Raw genomic sequence first — 21481 nt, forward strand, 5'->3', positions numbered from 1 at the left:
GTTAATTTTCGGCAACTCAGTTTGATTTAAACAAAAGTGATTATGTGGGGTCTTCTTATATTTTATGATGAGAGTCTTATAAATTGAAATAGTTTATTCTATTAATTATTTTCTGTTACAATTGTCAGAGAAGAAAAGTGAGTTTTAAAGCATTATATTGTCGAGTCACTTTTATGCATTAGGGAAATTGGTCAAATAAATTTGGTATGATACGCTCATTATTATCATTATCATACCTAAGACTTTCATCAGAAGATACCGCTATAAAATTTGTAACTAGGTTCACAATCTTTTTGGCCAGTTAAAACAATGAGTGATAAAAGTTTCAAATACTCTGCTTCAGTACATTTTGTTTTATGAACGTAACTGAATCCATTTCGACTTTTAAAAATATTTAAAAGAAGAATGTTATTTCAAGTATCTGGTGGCTTCCGTTCTGAATTTTGTGCATGACAGATGCCATATTTGGGGAAAGAATGCATAGAATATGCATCACTAATATTGTTCTGGCAAACAGGCATTGGGTTTCAGAGCAATGAACTATTTTTAGTACATGTGGCAATTTATTTCATCTTATTAAAGTGAGATGAGAGCAGACTTCAACATAGCTTTTACTTCACCACAGAAGCACCTAATCAGATGAGTTGAATAGCCAGCACTTGAAGTACAAGGAGAGCCTAAGGGGGAAAAAATCAGTGCTTCTTAGTTAAAGAAAAATATCTTGCTACTTTAGTGCTTCTATTTAATACATTCTGAATTAGAATATATTTGCTTGAAATTATATGATGTAATTATTGAAAAAGATTTGTGCCACCTTACATTTGCTTTTGAAACCTGGCCATAGGGGCGCCTGGGTGGCTCAGTCGGCTAAGCGTCCGACTTCAGCTCAGGTCATGATCTCGCGGTCTGTGAGTTCGAGCCCCGCGTCGGGCTCTGTGCTGACAGCTCAGAGCCTGGAGCCTGTTTCACATTCTGTGTCTCCCTCTCTCTCTGACCCTCCCCGTTCATGCTCTGTCTCTCTCTGTCTCAAAAATAAATAAACGTTAAAAAAAATTTTTTTTTTAAAAAAGAAACCTGGCCGTAAAATATGTGCTGAAAGCTTTAAAGAGCATGCATTTTGATCCAGCAATCCCACTTCTGGGTTTTTATGTTAAGGAACAAATTAGACAGATATGCAAGGGTATTTACATCAATGTTTTAAAGCAAAAAGAGGAAAACGGAAGTGTCCAATAATAAGGGCATTTATTAATTATAGCAAGTAAGTCCACACAAGTAATAAAATACATCTGTTAAAATTGATAATATAGACACAAGTTTTACATACCCAGAGATTTTTTTGTCAGCAGTCAACATTTTACAAGCGTTTCTCACGGTTAATGTGCAGAGGTACACTAATCCTTGTAACAAACTAGATAAAATAAGTTACATTTTAAGAATTTCATATCTGGCTATAAAATATTTCTTTTGGATTTGGCTAAATCGTTTTATTTTAAAATTCTCTCATCAGTGACATTTTTGATAGGATTTGTTCTCTGCATGGAAAATATCAGTTGTGGGGCAGCTGGGTAACTCAGTCAGTTAAGCGTCTGACTTTGGCTCGGGTCATGATCTCACGGTTCATGGGTCAAGCCTTGAGTCTGGCTCTGTGCTGACAGCTCAGAGTCTGGAGCCGGCTTCGGATTCAGTGTCTCCCACTCTCTATGCTCCTCCCCTGCTTGTGCTCTGTCTCCTTCTGTCTCTTAAAAATAAATAAAAACGTTAAAAAAAAAAAAGAAAATATCAGTTGTTAGAAATTGCTAATTACCAGCTGTTACAAGTCTAAGTGTTTCCTTCAGATATTTCATCTAATGCAAAATATAATCATAGGTTGCATGTGCTTTCTATTTAAACCCTAACTCAACTCGTAGTCATTGTGTGTTTACTGTAGTCTTAGGGTGGAAGTGGAAAGAATACTAGTAGATAAAACAGATGGTTTCAACCCCAGGTACTACCACTAACTAGCTGTATGCCCTCCAGCAACTCACTTTAGCTCTTTAAACTTCAGTTTCCTCATGTGTAAAGTAGAATTGACAATATTTAATTGTGGGAATTTAATGAAATATTGCTCACAAAGCAAGAAACATTGTTCTGGTATTCAACAAATGTTTAGTTCTCACTTCCCTTCTTGCTTTCTTTTCCAACTAATGGTTCCATTGGTATAGGAAGTGGTCTCTGGCCAGTGTTTTGCCCATCCATCATAATGTCTTCTCAGAGATACAGTGAAAATAGTCACCTTGCAGACTTTCCAGTTTGGGAACAGTTTTGATATTGGTGTTGGTAGCTATTCTTCTGTTTCCTTCTATATATTATTGGTGTGTATCTTAATGATTAAGTACTGCACAGAAAATCAACCAGTAAGGAGGGTTCGTTCTTTCTTTCTCTCTCTCTCTCTCTCTCTCTCTCTCTTTTTCTTTCTTTCTTTCTTTCTTTCTTTCTTTCTTTCTTTCTTTCTTTCTTTCTTTCATTCAGTTTATTTATCTTGAGAGAGAGAGAGTGAAGGAGGGGCAAGACAGAGAATCAATTGCGAACCATAAGATCATGACCTGAGCTGAAACCAAGAGGCAACCAACTGAGCCACCCAGGAGCCCCAGGACTTGCTAATACTAGAAAGTTGGGTGCTGCTTCATAGCTAAAGAATGGATGTTTTAAAAAGAAGGAGATACTCTACTTCTCTTTTTTTGTGTCCTGTGTTTCATTCTTGAGTAGATTTGGTTTGCCTCCACATAATAATTGTAATATCAGGACATAACAGTGATGGACCATAATTTGACTTGCTCAAAACTTTGTCTTCTTACTCAAAGTAGACTTGTGCCTTCAAACATCTGATTTTGGAGCACCTACTATGCACTGTGCACTGTTTTCTGCAATGGGGAGATAGCAGTTAACAAAACAGACAAAAATCCCAGCCCTCATGGAACTTAATATTCTAGTAAGATCTTAATGGAAGATTTGGTCCCACCTTTAATTTTACTTCCCCAGCTAATACTTTAATATAAGATAGAGTTCCTTCTAAGCCAGAAGAATACTTTTGAAAATATAGTCTTCTTGGTTTACCTCAGTATCTTGATCATAAAATTGCCAAGAATTTTAAAATCAAAAGACAGTCATTTTTCTATTCTCCCACAGTCATCCCTTTTCTGTGTATAGATTAGAAGTATTAGCCTGCCTTGTTTGAGACTGTAACTTTGTGATTAAAACTAGAACATTCAGAAATGTCTGATTATAGCACACTGTGAATGCACCAGAGGTCATAGATCGGATTCCCATGGGCCTCTGTGGTCAGTGACTTCACTTCTAATCTAAGCTCTGTGTCTCTCAGCAGTTGGCCTCGGACTAGAAATGGCAGTGAGAAAAGAAGCAAGAGTCTTCTTGCAATCTGTCACCTATTTCACAAATTAAGCCACCAATTCTAAGGATGTTCTTAATGAAATGGTCATAATAAGTTACATTCTAATATTATTAAATATATTTTAATATTAATGGTTTTGGATGTTTCTGATTACTTTCAAAATGGAAAATATCTCTTGATTTAGTTGATTATAAAATAATATAATTTTTTCAAACGATGTATGACATTATGAAGTTAGAAAGTAAATATCTGCCATGACCCTACCTTCAGATATGATCATGAGTATCTCTGTTGTAGATCCTTCTAGACTTCAATAAATATGCACAACTGAAAATTCATAGCTAAATGTATAGCTATTTTCAATCTTAATGGGGTCATATTATGCACTGTTCTTTAGCAACCTTTATTTTTACTTAATAGTAAGGAATATATCTTGAATGTTTTCCATTCCATAATGAACAATGCTGCAATGAACATCCTTATAATACTATGTGAAGTCTTTTTTCCTTAGAAGTACTAGAAGTAGATACGCACATTTAAATGTTTGGTATGTATTACCACAAACAGGATAGCCAACAGCATAACATTATAAAAAAATAATCATATGCGCAGGGAATTTATAATCTAACTAAAGAAATCAGATACATATATACACATAGAATATAAAATAGAACATGATTAATTACAAAATCATATGACACAGAGAAGCTGCAATAAAAAGGAGCAGCATGATGGAGAAATGAAGACTTTGTTAGAGGTATTGGGGCTTAAGCTGCATCTTAATGAATAGGCCAAGTAGAATGGTCATTGAGTTTAGCAAAATATCAACTCAAGCAAAGAGTTAGAGGTCGTAGTGAGCTGGCATGTCTCAGCCCTGTAAAGAGGCTAGCCTGACTGAAACAGAGCTCATGTGTGAATTAATGCAGAGACCAAATTATAGCTAAATCCTGGGATATAAAACTTGGCTGAGGCCTTGTGGAGAACGGGGAAATGACCATCTCTGTAAATGCTATTCAAATGCACGCCATAGAACACGCAGATGTGCCATTAGAGATAAGGATCTAATTGCCGGTCATCTTTAATAACATTGGTGGGCTTATAATTAGGATTTTTGAGAGCAATTTGTTGAAAACAGGGCTTGAGATATCTTCATTGGATCAGGCAGCACAGCACTTGCAAATAACCCCAAAACTTGGTATAACTATTGCTCAGGCAACCTAACTAGTGTTTTTATATAAGAGAGCCATTTCCTTTCATCATCTTCAAACAATGTCCACATTGTCCTGGAACTTTGCTATATTTGTTGCAGTTCTCTGCATACTTTAGCAAAGCTTGCTTCATTTTTGTTTCTAGTTGGCCAGTGGACAGCCTTGACAAAAGCCCCAGCCCTCTGCACAGCAGACACGATCCACATTATAATTTAATATGAGCCACGTGTAATAACCAGCATTCCATTTTGAAGTGGAGTGGTGAAGAAGTAAGAGAGGCAGTGACCTCAGTTAATTTTAAAAGTATTTTGCATATCAGTAGATTTAGAGCTCTCAAAGCCTAAGGTGGTTTTATTGATATAGTTGTAATGAGATTCTACTTTTATTTTTTTTCTTGGTAGAAAACCAGGCAAGAGCAAAGGAATCTGATTTGTCGGATACTCTGAGTCCAAGCAAGGAAAAGAGTAGTGACGACACTACAGGTGAGTTGTAACGACACTACAGGTGAGTTGTAACGTAGTATTTGCAGATCTACAGATATTATTATCACTGTCTGAGCAGTTTAGGTATGCAGGTTAATGTGAGTGGAGATTTCAAAGTTTGTGTTTGGGGGAAAAGGCAGTCTCCTTCCGTTTGTGGAGATACTCCCTTGAACCTTGGATATATTGTTAAAATTACTTTCACCTATCCAAATACAATACCTGTATAAATTTCACTTACTTATTTTGATAGTGATAGCTTGATGATAGAGCTGATTACTGTTTGTAATTATCTTTCCCCCCCTGCAGACGCCCAAATGGATGAGCAAGACCTAAATGAACCTCTTGCTAAAGTGTCCCTATTAAAAGGTACTTTAACATGTTTTTATAACATTTTAAATCAGAGCATCAGATTTACCAAAAAATTGCATGTCTTATGTGAAGTTTTAAGTTTAGTTAAAAGATTAAGATAGGTTCTCTAAAGTAGCAGGAACTAAAATTTAAAATGTTGGTGTTGGTGCCGATGCTTCAAATGAAAATACTTCAATTGTAAAATAATTTGGATCAATCAAGGTTATGAAGGGCAGAATGGTAAATGGTAAGAATATGAAATGCAGCTGTGTTTTTTTTGTGTTTACCTTTATATTGTTGAGAGAAGCTCATTACCACCTTTAACATAAATTAGAGAAGAAAATATTAATGTTCTTGAAAGAATTACCTGTTTTCTCTGTTGTCATATGGTAACAGTTGTAAATTTCCTCATTTTCTGGCCCTCATCCTCCAGTAAACATCCCCAGGTTCTTAGGACAGTCTTCTAGAAATTTTAGGTAGGCCTAAGATAAGCAGTGCATGTAATAAACTTTCACTCATATCACTTCTAAATGAGAACTACATTTATTTCTTGATATTTACTTATTTAGACTGATAATAATAGTAAATAAGTCAACATTTATCGAAGTGTTTTTAAAATAAAGTGCTTTGGGTGGCCTACTGATAAGTTTGTGATTGTCACCATATAGTGTCTTTTATATTGCCTTTTGTATACAGGATAAGTTGACATATAAGTTCAGCCCACTGGACTAACCGTAGGCAACCGTCTGGAATGAGCAAAAACAGCCTGTGGAAGTTTCTCTGTGTAGAGATGCTTATGCTTCTGGCTGGGCTTTTAAGGAATCTCTTAGTCCAGACCCTGGGTTTTGGATTATATAAGGAAGCCTTAGTTTCACCCTATATGACCCTGCTGCTGGCCTAGTTGTCAGTGATAGGAATTAACAAAGAGATTACCCAGATTCTTTTAGAGATCCTTAATCTGGGCATCCTGGCCTTCTCTCTTCTTCCCCCTGGATAGTAAAGCTCGCATCACTCTTTGAGGTACCTCTGACTGAATTCCATTACTAAGGGAAGCTCTGAGGATTACTGGCCCAGGCAGCACAATTGTCAACCTGTCTTTCAGTACAATCATAGTTTCCAGTACTTTTCTGGCACTCTTACTGATCTGCACTCTTCCCAGGTGACCTTTGGTGTTGATGAGGCATGCTTTTTTTTCTAGCGTTGTAGTAATAAGTCTGAGTTAATGTTTGCATAGTCTAGAAGTCTCATCTTGGAGCATTTCTGATTCTTCTCAGAAATGCAATACTGTTGCTGTGTAAACTGTTACTGATGCTCAAAAACTGCCGGAACCCCTGGGCCTTTGTGGGAACATAGAGAAACAAGAGTAATGAGCACCTGTCATACAAAAGTAGCTGTTTTACGGTCTTTTTTACTATAGAAATCTCCCAGAAATCTTTTCAGCAGCCAAGTGCAGATTGATTTATAAGTAACAATTATGCTTGTGTTAATTATATTCAACTGTTACTAGTGCTCTTGTGATTTTATGTGTCAGTCTGTTTTATATTTTACTTTTATCCTGTTGCCTACCACAATGCCAGATGTTCAGTTATTTGTTGATTGAATTAACAATAGACCTCTTACATCAAAGTTATAAAACCATAGAGCGTTAGGAAAGTGACACACTCTACCTAAGAAGTTGAGTCAGAGAGCTCTGGGTTCAGTCCCAGCTCCGCCGTTTATTTGTAATTTGTCCTTAGGCAAATTGCTTACCCGCTTTGTGCTTCAGTTTTTTTCGTTTGTCAAATTGAAATTTATTGTGAGGATTAAATGATATAATGCACGTAGATCATTCACCATGGTGCTGGGAACATAACCTGTTAAGCATCATGATGAAGACACTGCTAATAATGATGTTGGTGATTGACAAAAGCAGACCTATGTGTTAAAGAGTAACTTTTCATTAATTGAATAAGATTATGGGGTTTAAAAACTATTATTTCCTACTATATCTTTTAGGGGAAGCAGTTAGTGGTGATAAGCCTAAATGGTTGTTTTTCCATTGTTTCTCTTTTGTAAGACTTGTATGATTTCTTGAAAATAATATATCCACTGGCACCTATTAGAAGCACTTGGGTTATGGTTGATTGTATGTGGTTATGCTTTGTAATCTCTATGATTAGGTTTAGTGGGCTGACGGAACTTTTCTCTTAAATGAAAAATATCAATTATTAAGCCATAGGGTTAACCTTGAGAGTTGTACAAAGTAGTACAAAGTAGTTGTCCTTTTTTTTCCTCCTTGAACCCCTGTGCTTGACTTTTTGAACCGCTGTTCTTGTTTTTGTTTCTTTTCAAATTTTTTTTAATGTTTATTCATTTTTGAGAGACAGAGTGCAAGTGGGGGGTGGGGGGCAGAGACAGTGGGCGACATAGAATCTGAAGCAGGCTCTAGGCTCTGAGCTGTCAGCACAGAGCCCAATGCGGGGCTTGAACCCACAAACCGTGAGATCATGACCTGAGCTGAAGTCAGACGCTTAACTGACTGAGCCGCCCGGGCACCCCTGAACCACTGTTTTTAAATTTTATTCTTTCCCTTCTAAAAAAAAAAAGGGCCAATCTTGATTTAGAATTATAATGTGCTACCTTTCGTGTTAATCACCTAGTATGAGGAAGAGAATGAAATAGATCAAATATTCACCATGAGATATAAATAAAATGAGGATAGCAGTAGTGCCTTTTTCCTGAAAATTTATTTTCAACCAATTTATGACATTTTTGAGGGAGAAATAAAGATGTGACTTGAACCGCAAGTTTCTGTATGTTTAATCATTTCCCCCAAAAAGGTAAAAAGAAAACCAGAATTCAGTCTAAGTAGTATCTAATACAAGTTTGCTCTATATAAAGAACTATGCCAGGGACTTCAGTGGTTTTAAACTCTGATAAGACTGTCCTTGGGGTTTGAGGAGTTTCTAGTCCAATTGGTGATAGGAGAGGTATAGATGATAAGCTGCTTCCTGGTGGTTGTTTAAGGACAGAGAAAGAAAGAATGGGCAGTTTTTTTGTTCCTTTTTGTTTATCTTGGAAGATGGGCAGGAAAGGCAATTTGAGCCTCATGAAGGAAGTATCATTTGAGATGGTCCTGAAAGTGTGTCATACACATATGGCCTGTTCAGTGACAAAAACTGAGTCCTGAATCTGGTTGGGATTCTAGATCCAACTGCCAACTTGCAGGATGTGTAAAGAACTAGGGACATTACCTAAATGAGGTGCTGGGGATACAACAGCGAAATCCAGAATGTGGAGAATTTTCTAGGACACACAAAAGTAAATTGCAAGGTTTGTGGATAAAAAGGAAAGGAGGATTGGGAAGCCTATGAATTAAAAGAGATATAAGAGATATGTCAACTAAATGCAGTGTGTGAACCTTGTTTGGAACTTCATACAATCCAACTCAAAAAGAATTTGAGACAGTGGGAAAACTTTAATACTGACTAGATACTTGATATTAAGGAATTGCTTGTTATTTGCAGTGTGGTAATAGCATTACAGTTATTTATTTTTTTGTTTTTCTTTTAGAGATCTTTTTTGTTTTTCTTACCTTTCTTATCTATCGAGATACAGATTTTTTTAAGTGGGTATGATTATAAGAGGAGAAGATCGAGATACCTTCTTAGACAAAGGGAATATTAGAAACCACAAGCTAGATAATTTGGGTTGGGTTTGACAAGTACAATTAAAGTTTGTTCACATAATCATTTGAGTGTTTTGTAGATTGCAGTGATTCTTTTGGCAGAATTCTATAGCTTCTAAGTGCAGAAATGATATGATGAGACCTGTATTTTGGGGCGATTTGTTGGATGAACTGGAATAGGTAGAGGCTGGAGGTAAGGCAACCAGTTAGGAGGCTTAGGTAATCATTGAGAGTATGAACTAGAATGCCTGCTGTGAAAATTTAAACAAAGAACAAAATCCAGTTTGGGTCCCTGTTCTTGTCTTTATCATCTTTCCTTCAGTAATCTTACCTTGAATCTGTAGTCCTAAGGAACTGAATATGAGAGATAAATGGAAGTTAGATAGAATTCCAGCATTTGACCCTGAGTTACTAAAAGGACGGTAGTGTTATTAACAAGAATATTATTTCTGGAAGAAGAGATGTCCTGTGAGGAAAGTGATGGTTTAAGTTTGAAACATCACTTCCTGTTCGCATCATTGAACAGAGAGGGTGACCTGAACACAGATTCTGGTTTGCCTGGAACCATTTATGCCCATGGTCCCAGCACAATTATTAAAAGTGCTTCCTTTCACATTCAGAGGTGCTCCAGTTTTGTATTGTCATCCAAGGAACCAGAAATGCAGTTGGAAGTGCAAGACAGAAAGTAGGGCCAGAAAGTCATTTTCACTTATTTCTGAGATATTTATTGACCCAAGAGATACAGAGGTACGACACATGAGGAGGCTGCAGTCATATGGAGGAAAGAGATATGTTGATAGTATAGTAAATGTTTTAATGGGTGTGGTAGAAACTTTGGAGAGCACAGCTAACTTCCTGGCTAGGGCAGGGTTTGGGTAGAGCAGTAGTCAGGATAGGCTCCCTAAATGAGGTGGTTAAAGATAAGTCAGAGTATGCCAAGAAGGGAAAAGGAGCCATGCATTTCTTTAAAATACCGCCTTCATTTACAAGTAGAAATAATGTTTAAAGTCTGAATAACATCTGTCAGAGACAGGGAAGTGTACAAGAACACAAGTGTGATGGAGCACAGGCTATGTGGCACAAATGTGATGAAAGGTAAGACTTGGTCAGAAAAAAGGCAGTAACGTGTTTGGGAATTTTCTGCATAAGAGAATTGGACCATTATAGCAGGGAGAACTTAAGGAGAAAGAAAAGGACAATGGGGAGGATGGAGGAGCCAGCAAAAGAACCAGTTGTCAAGAACCCGGCTGGTCAGAAGGAATGGCAAAGAAGCGAGAACCGGCAGTAAAAGGATGCTGCCAAACTTAAATTCATAGTTAGGGTGCCACCTAGGACTATCTCACATGGCTGCACATACTTATGACGGAAAAATGATCTTTCTGCACTGTGATGGTTATTCTCATCAACCAAGCCTGCAACTGCCAGACCTTCCAAAGGGACAGCAGTCGTAGTAGAAAGAGGGCGCATTCACCTGGCCAGCTGCCTCAGCCAGATCACTTCTGTTAGTTGATGAGGTAACTATCATGGCGTTGAGGCTACGTCAGCCTTCAACACACACATGCAAAATAGAACTTGGGAAGAAGTGCTTTGATTTGGCCCTTTTCCACATGATCCGGAGTATCTCAACCATGTTTAAAGCAAAGGTCAGGTTTTAAATCAAACCTCCAGAATTTAAGTTTAAAACCTCTAAGTTAAAACACCAAATTCAGTTGAGGATATCTTGTCTGTATTCTGTGTGCCAGGGCTGATTCATTTCGTGGGTTCTTCTATGGTGTGGATCTCTTTACAGAATTTAGCCTTAGTCTAAGAAAAGCTGGCCCCTAGCCCAGACTACATACACCAGGCAGTTCTAAGGATACACTATTTATGTGAAGGAGAAAACAGATTCTGTTAATCTTTCCACTTTATCATGGTTCCTAAAAAACATTTATTTCTGCTTGACTTGCACATCTAAATAAAATGGATTTGGCTTAGAAAGGTTTTCACTTATTTTCAGCTAAACACTTTCCACCAGTCCTCATCACAACACTTTCCCCAAGATTGTGAAGTAGCTTCATACAAAAAATCCCTTCCTGTGACAAAAGTAAGGCACTATGAGAGAGGATCCAAGCCATAGTAAACTAATAATGCATTTTCCCACATAACCATATGAAATACAGTGTGCACTTATCAACCTTAGCAGAAAAAGATTTGCTTATTGGTCTTTGATAAAAAAAATTGGCACTTGGTTTTCTGTAAACAGGATCTGTACAGTACTTACTTGACTAGTTTGAATATAGTCTTTGTGTATATTATATTATATTATATTATATTATATTATATTATATTTAATTTGTAAAGATTTTTGATCAGTATCTTCAACTTCTGTGATCAAACACTATGTAGAATTTGTACGTGTCCATTATTTGATACATGGCATCTTATTTGCTCTAATTAAAATGCCGATCCTTTTTCCTATGTGGTACAAAGAAATAATTTGCAAATAGTAAATCCCTTGTTAGCACAATTTATTAATGTGTAGATTATATTTAGTTTTCTGAAACATAATTACTTAACATAAAATCTGTTCCATTGTTTTTAGTTTAAAAAACAAGTATTAGTTTTGTTTCACAACATCACTGATCAAGGGAATTGTTCTGCTGCAGACAAAAACTGTCTGCTTTAATAGACCTTAAAGATGGATTATATATGATTCTTCATTTATAAAATGAAATAGTTCTCTAGTTATTGTATTAATTCATATATGATTATTATGTTTATTTTTTAAATCTACACATTTTAGATGCAAATCTTTGGTTACCTTGTATATCATTAATCAGATAGTTAAGTGCCCATTGTATGTCTAGCATTGTATTAGATGGAGTATATAGTATTTCCATAGAGTATGGAGCATAAGTGTGAAACATATATGCATTTAACATGCGTTACTAAAAGGAAATCCCTGATAGGAACCCTCTTATTTCTGAAGAAAAAATAAGAGTTGGTTGTTAGGAATGGATGCTAATTAAAGCTAATTTCTGCGATATAACTAAGAAGTTACCATGGAAAGACAATTGGATTAGAGTGAGAATTCTAGTCCTCTCTCTACCACTTCCCAGATGTGTAAGCCATTTCAGATCTCTGGACTTTTATTTCCTCATTTGTAAAATGAAATGAGTAGGTCTCTTCCAAACTTTTATGTATCTATATGGGTTCATGCTCCTTTAAAAAATGAAACTAGGGGTGCCTGGGTGGCTCCGTCGGTTGAGGATTTAAGTCTTGATTTTGGCTCAGGTCATGATCCCAGAGTTGTAGGATTGAGCCCCACATTGGACCCTGTGCTGAGTGTGGAGCCTGCTTGGTATTCTTTCTCAGTCTCCCTCTGCCCCTTCCCCATTCCCACACTCTCTCTCTCTCTAAAATTAAAAAAAATTTTTTTAATGAAAGAAAATGCTATTGAACAATTAAGAGAACTTGTAAGGAGCTTATCAGTTTGCTTAGGTTTTACTATCAAGCTCTTGAAATCAGGCAAGAGACCACTGTGCACTAGGAGTTAGATGTCAGGGGGTTAGATGCAGAAGCTTCAGCCTGGGCTTTAAAGGATGGGCAGGCTTGGAGGAGTAAAAGAGAATGCATGAGCAAAAGTGTGTGAGGAAAGTAGTCATGAGGCAGAGCTACTAAGGAGACTAGTAGGGATTGAGTATATTAGTGACTAGTGGAAAATAAGTAATGACTGGATTGTGGAGAAATTTAGAAGTCAGATAAAGATGTCTGCACTTGATACAAAAGAAAGTCAATATAGGTTCTTGATCTAAGTAAGGGAATTGCTTTAATATCCCCGTGTAGGATAGAATGCAGAAGGGCAGGAAAGGTTAAGGGCAAGAATTTGGACAGAAATGATTGGTGCTTACTCTAAGATTGTAGCATTGGGATTGGTAATTTCATTTATCTTTTTTAATTATGAAAAATTTCAAACACAAGAAAAGTTGAAGAGTACCAAAAACACTCATATATTTATGATTCAACAGTTGTTAGTATTTTGCCACATTTTCTTTATTTTAATTTTTTTCTTTTTTGTATGTATATGTAGATATGTGTTTTTAGAAATGCTTCTTTTAACTTTTTATTTTAGTAAAGTATTTTTTAAGTTTTAAGTGTATTTATTTATTGAGAGAGAGAGAGAGCAAGCATGTGAGTGGAGGAGGGGCACAGAGAGAGGAAGAGAATCCCAAGTGGGCTCCACACTGTCAGCATGGAGTTCGACATGGGGCTCAGTCTCACAAACCGTGAGATCATGACCTGAGCCGAAATCAAGACTTAAATGCTTAACCAATGGAGCCACCCAGGCACACCTTAACTTTTTATTTTAATACAGTTTCAGACTTAAAGAAAAGTTATAAGAATAGAACAAAGAATTCCATGTACTCTTCATCCAGATTTCTCCAAATGTTAACATTTCACTGCATTTGCTGTTACCACTTTACAGGATTTGATTTATCCATCTCCTTCCCTCCTCCATCCACCTTCCTCTCTCTCCCTGACCGATTGAGAGTAGATTGCAGACCTGCTAGCCTTTACTCCTGAATACTCCAGTGTTTATTTCCTGTTTCTCTTACATAGCCACCATGTAACTTTCACAGTTAGGAAAGTAACATGGATATATTACATGATCACATTCACAGACCTTATTCACACACATCTTGTCAGTTGTGTCAATAATGTCTTTTATAAAGAAAAATAGTGTCATTATAAGAGAATATCTTGAGTCATACATTGTATTCAGTATCATGTGTCTTTGTTCTCCTTTGATCTGGAACAATTCCTCAGTCTTTATGTTTCGTCACATTGACATTTTTGAAAAGCACGGTTATTTGTGCAATGTTCCTCAGTAATAACATTGGACATCATATCAAGTGACAACTGATGTTGAATTGTTCTGTCACTGGTGATGTTAACTTTGTATACATATCCTGTTACTTCTCAACTTTTATCTACTTAGTGGTAGCATCTACTGAGGCTTCTTGCCTGAATCAATTATTACTATAATAGTTGCCAAATAGTAATTTCCTAATTCTCATTCCTTCTACATTTGTCAGCTGGCTTTCTAATATAAGGAAGAATTTTCTTCTCTTCCCTTCCCTCCCTCTCTTCCTTCTTTCTTTCCTTCCTTCCTTTACTTACATCATTGTGACATCATGGACTAATGTGTTATTCAGTGGCTTATAACCTCTCTTTGTCATTATTTATTTTGATGCTCACATTGTCCCATGTTTGGCCAGTGGGAGCCCCTTGTATCTTTTCAACATGAACCAACCATTCTTCGAACCCTTTCCTACTTTCTGACCCAAAAGATGTTTTACGTTCATCTTGTACTTTCCTACCCTTAGCAATGAAATCAACAATTTCTCCAAAGAGCTCTAGTTCTCTTTCAGTGGAGAATAGTATTTAGAAACTAAGATCTGAGTATTTGGTGTGTTCATTGCTTCTAGGCCCACTCAGCAGACATTTAAGAAATAGATGTACACATATACTTATGCCCACACATATGTGTATGTGTATATATACAGCCTCACGTACCTGTATTTATTTCTACATCTGCATTTGTCTACACATTCAGATCTATTTGAGTTCATACTCTAATTCGTACCCTACACCACAGGATTAATTTTGTCTTCCCTGTTTCCATATCTTTAATTCTATTCTCCAACGATGAGAAACCTGGCTCTCTTTATCTACAGTATTTATTTGATCACTTTTAGAATATACAAAAAGCAGTTTCAGAGGTACTAATCAGTGCTTCTGTGGAAGAGAAGTCTACGTATAGATTTGTTTGTTCTTGGTTATCAAATTATTAAGATGGAACAGTAGTTCTCAACGTGGAGCAGTTTTATCCCCAGAGGGACGTTTGGCAATATATGGAAACGTTTGGTTAGTACAACTCAGAATGAATGCTAGTGGCATCTAATGAGTAGGGATCAGGGAAACTACTAAACATCTCACAATTGGCAGCTCTTTCTGCCCATGGATCCTGTCCCTGTGCTTTAATAAAATCACCTTTTTGCACCAAAAAACAAAACAAAAACAAAAACCCATGTCACAATCCACAGGACAGCCTCCTGAATAAAGAATTATTCAGCCCCAAATGTCAAAAGGGCTAAGTTAAAAAAAAAAAAAAAAAAAAAAAACACAAACAGTGACACCTGGTTGGCTCAGTTGGTTGAGCATCTGGCTCTTGATTGCGGCTCAGGTCATGATCTCACAGTTCCTGGGATGGAACCCCACGTTGGGCTGTGGAGCCTGTTTGGAATTCTGTCTCTCCTTCTCTGTCTGCCCCTCCTCCTCCCTCTCTTTCTCTCTTTTTCTCTCTCAAAATAAATAAAATATAACTTAGGGGTGCCAGGGTGGCTCAGTCAGTTAAACATCCAACTTCGGCTCTGGTCATGATCTCACAGTTCCTGAGTTCGAGCCCCATGTTGGGCTTGCTGCTGTCAGCGCAGGGCTCACTTCAGATCCTCTGTCTCCCTTTCTCTCTGCCCCTTCCCCACTCTCGTGTGCTCTATCTCTCTCAAATAAACATTTGAAAAACAAATAAATAAACTGGGGCGCCTGGGTGGCTCAGTCGGTTAAGCATCCAACTTCAGCTCAGGTCATGATCTCATAGTTCGTGGGTTTGAGCCCCATATCGGGCTCTGTGCTGACAGCTTGGAGCCTGGAACCTACTTTGGATTCTTTGTCCCCTTCACTCTCTGCCTCTCCCCATCTCGTGTGTGTGTGTGTGTGTGTATGTGTGTGTGCGCGTGCGCGCGCGCACATGCACACTCTCAAAAATAAATATTAAAAACTTTTTCTTAAGATAAAAAATAGATAAATAAAAATAAAATTTAAACACACACACACAGAGAACTAAGAAATTATCCACTGAAGGATTTTATGTAGTTTTTGGTGTGTGTATGTTTTTTGTTTTTTTTTTTGTTTTTTTTTTTTTGCTAACCCACTTGAAAATAACGTGCAGGCGTCATGACACATCCCTCCTAAATACTCCTGACAATAACGACACTGTCCTACGTAATGACAAATCCAGAGATGGGCAGCTGGGACTTTTGCAGACTCTAATGTGTGGTGTTAGAAGAGAAATTTTGTAGTTGCTGTGACAGTGCTCCTGCCAACTGGAAAATCTCTCTCTGTTTACATGCCTCCCTCTTTACCAAGAGACCATTTGAAGGAGGAATTGATAGGTTGACTAGAATAAATGAAATCAAGCTCAAAATTACTTTTCCCTGCAGGAAAAAGTAGGATATAGTCTAGGAGTATGAAAATATGGGTATGTAACATCTAAGACCAGCTGTAATCATATTGTAAACTTTTATTTTTAGCTTTTTTTTTTTTTTTTTAAGATTTTATTTTTAAGTAATCTCTATACCCAACCTGGGGCTCAAACTTACAACCCCGATGCTTTACCAACCAAGCCAGCTAGGTGCCTCTCTTGGCTCTTTTTTTAGTAGTTATGCCTGAGCTACTTGTAAGCCAAAGTAATAGTCAAATAGAATGCACTAGAAGAATATGGTCTAACTGATAATATACTTATTTCAGGCAGTGTTCAATAGCAGAAAATTTTGGGGCACCTGGGTGACTCAGTCAGTTAAAGCATCCAACTCTTGATTTCAGCTCAGGTTATGATCCCAGGATCATGAGATTGAGCCCTGTTTTGGGTTCTGCTCTGACAGCACAGAGCCTGCTTGGGATTCTCTCTCTGCTCCTCTTCGTTCACACTCATGTGCTTTCTCTCTCTCTCTCTCTGTCTCTATCTCTGTCTCTGCTCTCTCTCTCTCTCTCTCTCTTACACACACACACACAAAAACAAATAAATAAACTTTAAAAAAATTGCAAAAAATTTTAATACGGTAAAAGATGAGCAGAGTGACGAGAGGAAAGACATTAAAGGACGGGGCATATTTGAGACGTAATGCTGGATCTAATTTATTTTGATAAAATCATTTAGATCACATCATTTAATTATTGAGCAGGTATTTGTTGTGTGTGTAGTATTGGGGAAATACTGATGACAAAGTGAGAATGGTGGAGATTTCTTATTATGTTTCCCACAACTGGGGAAATAATGCTAAAATACTTTTTCTTGAAGAAAAGTTTGTTTTTGTTTTCCATTTCCAGTTCCAAGTGAAATTTTACTGACTTGTTATCAAGCAATTTCAAAATAAAGAAGACTGGCATTATGCCCATCTTACTGAATGTCAAGCCTTACATGAGCTCTACATGAGTGAAATGTATAACTTAGTATATATTAATATGTTTTATAATACCATTGCTATGAATTACTAATATATATTTAACTGTACTTGTGTTCTTTGTCCAGGGCAAAATGACTAAAATGCTTAATATAATTTGCTTCTAAATTTTACTTAACTTAGTTGTGCTATGTTCTTTAACTGTGCATGTCTAAACATGAAACAGATGGCTAATACGTGGATGTAGAGGTTATAGTGTGATACTGACTCTTGCTTTTAAAATAAACATATTTTTGTCAGATGACTTGCAGGGCGCACAGTCAGAAATTGAGGCAAAACAAGAAATTCAGCATCTGCGCAAGGAATTGATTGAAGCCCAGGAACTAGCTAGAGCAAGTAAACAAAAATGCTTTGAACTTCAAGGTGAGATCAAGATTACTTTGATTCTTTAGGGGACGTGGAAGCAATGTGATATCACTGAATCCAGAGGCGTGGTATCTTGTTCCAGACCCACAGCGTTATTGGATATGTGATCTTGGAACATTCACTTACCCTCCCTGAACTGGTATTTCAGATCAATAAAGTGGGGAGAGGCCCCGTTGCTCTACTTCGTTCACATTGTTGATGTGAAGATCAAGAAGGAACTGTACCAATAAAAGATCTTAACAGTTGATTATATATTAAGTACAACAAAAGGAAAAAACATCATGTATTTCACTTTCAAAGTTTTAGTTACACCTAATGTTGGCTCCTCAGTAGAAGATGAGGGAAGTTTACATTCCCTGTGATTTTATAGCGTATTCGTCAGTAAATGGGAGGAACCAGGCAAGATAAAAGTATAGAATCTCTCGCTGTGTCCCGACCACTTTCTTTTCTAGTAGTTTACTTATCCATAGTGTCATAGGCCGGTGGAGTCATAACTGTTATTCTCCAGAGCTTACATTTCCGTATCTTTCACAATAACTACCTAGTTGCAGTCTCTAGTATCTTAGAAAGTCTTAGCAAAACAAAGAGAAAATAAGTGGCCTGTGGAGTCCTCGCTGTTCTCTAAGATGGCCTTCCTGATCTGGAGGAAGATTCACATCCCCAGGAGGAACTCAGAACTTTCTGTTAGTCAGTACTTACTTACCAAGTGCTTGACGGTAAACATAAGGGTTTTAAGTCTGTTTTTAAAACTCAAGCTCAAAAATGCTGATTAACAACTAGCAAGAATGCTTCTCATGTAAAAAATAGCCATATTATCTTGTTGAGACAAGGTCTAGAAAACTCTGCTATTCAATTGAATAGATTTATTACTACTCTTTTGTGCTCCTAAAATCTTTAAACTATCTAACAGCTAATACTGATAATACTTACTCCTTAGCTTTTGTTTCCTTCTTAGAAACAAAATTTAATTTCTTAGAAATTTCCAGCCGCTCAATTCTGAATACTTCCATTAACTCACAAAATTAGATATACTGTATTTTATTTTTAGCTCTTTTGGAAGAAGAAAGAAAAGCCTATCGAAATCAAGTTGAGGAGTCCAGTAAACAGATACAGGTTCTTCAAGGTATGGAACATCTCAGGGCTATTGGGGATTATTATGGTTTGTTTGTAGTGATTCAAAAGGAATGGAAAGTAAGAGTTGGGAGGATTCCCATTTTTCATGTCTTTGGTTTGTCCCTAGAATCTGAGACTATAATTAGACCTCTGGGTAGGCTTTTTTTTTTTTTTTTTTTTTTTTTAAGAAGATACAAGAGAAGATCCCCTAGTACTCCAATAGTAGATACTTCGATTGGGAAGAACATAGGTGAAGACATGGGTTTGGCAAAACTGTCACTTTCAGGGTTATGTAGTGAGTTTCTACACAGGGGGCCTTTGGACAGGACACCAATTTGAACTGCTCTGTGCATCAGCACTTCTAGCTTGATGACATCATTTCTAATACACATAACACACTTGAATTACAACAAAAATTATGTATCACATGGAAGAGCACAATGATCCCTGCCCTGCCTTCATTGGTAGAAGCTGTTCTTCATACCCACCATTTTGCTTTCTCTTTGTGTGGGCTATCCAGAAATGACCAGAAAGATCCCTGCCTGCCAAAGGTTTTCTTCTAACCAGAGTTCCTGGTACTGTTAGGTTCTAATTGTGAGAGCCCTAGAAGAAACCTTTCTTTCCCATCCTATTGTAAAATTCCTAAAGCAAAATTAATTTGTCTTCACTGTCAAAGAAAGAACTAATGTTATTTTAAAGTTTTAGTTTGAGATGTAGGGTCAGAAGAAATTAAATAGTCAAGCAATCTCAGTTCAGAAAAAAAAGGAAATCACTGTCTGAGGCCTGTGATATTTGCCCTAAAATATCCCTGAGAAAAAGCAGTCTTCTGGGTTTTATTTTTGAGTGGGAATTTGAGTTATTTAAAAATTTTTTTATTATGGTCAAGTTAGAATTTCTGGGATAGATTGTATATTTTTTTGAATAGAAAATTCTTTAAGCTCATTATAATTTAATGTTTTTATCCATTAGCTTATATAAATCTGATTTCAATTTATATTTCCATTCTGTACTGTATATGGGCAATTTTCCCTAAAGATTCTATAACTAGGGCTGCCTTTTGGCTTAAAGTTGTCTTACCTAGTCATCATTGAGTGCCCCCTAGTGCCAGTATGTGTATTTCATGACTTCATCCGCAAGCGTATGGTCCTGTTCATCTCTGGCCATTATGTCTTTTCAGATTTTGAACCTGTTAACCTCTCAATGCTTCCTGCAAACTTTTTAAAAGGCCTAATTTTTTTTAACGCTTATTTATGGAGCAGCCTTACCCTTTCTCAGCCTTTCTTCTTAATTATTCTTCTTTTCTACCCTAAGGAATTTTTCTACCTATAGTTTTCTTGTGTTATAGTAACCAAGACTAGTTTTCTAGTTCTGAACCAAGTATTTTATACAGATTGTTTCCAGTTCAAGTCTTGAGGGAACAAGACTAAATCTTAAAAATACACCTCCTTGATTAGGCAGCATTCATTAATGTTGTCAGTTCATTAATTCAACCAATAATTCTTGTTTGTTTGCTAGTACTGAGGATAGAGTATGCAAGAGATGTACAGTCAGTGGAAAAGATAAACAGTAAGCAAATATATAATGTGATATCCAATAAAGGCAGAGTAGTAGGCTAGAGAATGAGAGGGCTATTTTTAGATAAGGCATCAGAGAAAGCTTCTTCAAGGAATTGATATTTGACAGAAAATTGAATCAAGAACATCAAACTAATGCATACCATCTGACCAAGAAATTCTGTGTTTAGGAATTCACTCTAAGAAAAAAATCAGGCTTGCGTTATAAGCAGTATTTTTTATAGTAATTAAAAACTGAACAGCCTAAAATATTTAAAATAAGGGATTAGTCAAAGAAGTCACAGTGTAACTTTTTTGTTATTAAAAGATATTCATCGCCAATAGGATAGAGAACACCATATATGTTAGACTCCCTCTCTGTTTTTGCTTTTATATGTGTATAATTACATATAAAAAATCCAGAAGAATAAATACCAAATGTCAGAAGCAACTTTCTCTGTGTGAGAGAAATAAAAAGATCACTTTGGTTTTTTTACTCTCTGTATTTCTGTATTTTGACATTTCTGCATTAAACATGGATTGCTTGTATAGTTTGTGATAACTACAGTCTCATTTGGGCAGTTCATTTATTTGTAATTGCTTTGGACATAGAAAATGACAGATAAATATCCTTTTGTAGCCCAACTACAGAGGTTACACATCAATATTGAGAATCTCCGGGAGGAGAAGGACAGTGAAATCACAAGCACTCGAGATGAACTGCTTAGTGCCCGGGATGAAATTTTACTCCTTCATCAAGCAGCAGAAAAGGCTGCCTGTGAGCGGGACACTGACATTGCCTCATTACAAGAAGAGCTTAAGAAGGTGCGAGCTGAGCTTGAGCGGTGGCGGAAAGCAGCGTCTGAATATGAGAAAGAAATCACAAGTCTACAAAATAGTTTTCAGCTTCGATGTCAGCAGTGTGAGGACCAGCAGAGAGAGGAAGCAACAAGGCTACAAAGTGAGTACACGTATTTTACATAAAACTCTTAATTCTTGACAGTGATAATTTGCACAAAATAACCATTTGGACCATTTTCTCTTTAGTCCAACAACTTGGACTAAAAACTATAA

At 36.7% G+C, this 21481-nt stretch overlaps 1 protein-coding gene across 25 annotated transcripts in view; it reads left to right on the forward strand.

The window, feature by feature from the left end:
* Positions 1-21481, forward strand: part of LOC122214492 (sarcolemma associated protein) — a 151622-nt gene that overhangs the window by 116166 nt on the left and 13975 nt on the right. For 16 of the 25 annotated variants that reach the window (XM_042929752.1, XM_042929756.1, XM_042929759.1 and 13 more), the window contains 5 exons: positions 4998-5078; positions 5385-5444; positions 17616-17738; positions 18790-18864; positions 21048-21368. In XM_042929752.1, coding sequence (XP_042785686.1) covers positions 4998-5078; positions 5385-5444; positions 17616-17738; positions 18790-18864; positions 21048-21368 — 660 coding nt within the window. Of the gene's footprint in view, positions 1-4679; positions 4866-4997; positions 5079-5384; positions 5445-17615; positions 17739-18789; positions 18865-21047; positions 21369-21481 lie in introns of those variants that run through there. The other 9 variants (XM_042929766.1, XM_042929767.1, XM_042929772.1 and 6 more) reach the window with 2 other exon arrangements.

This window comes from Panthera leo, chromosome A2 (assembly GCF_018350215.1).
Source record: "Panthera leo isolate Ple1 chromosome A2, P.leo_Ple1_pat1.1, whole genome shotgun sequence".
Classification (NCBI taxonomy): domain Eukaryota; kingdom Metazoa; phylum Chordata; class Mammalia; order Carnivora; family Felidae; genus Panthera; species Panthera leo.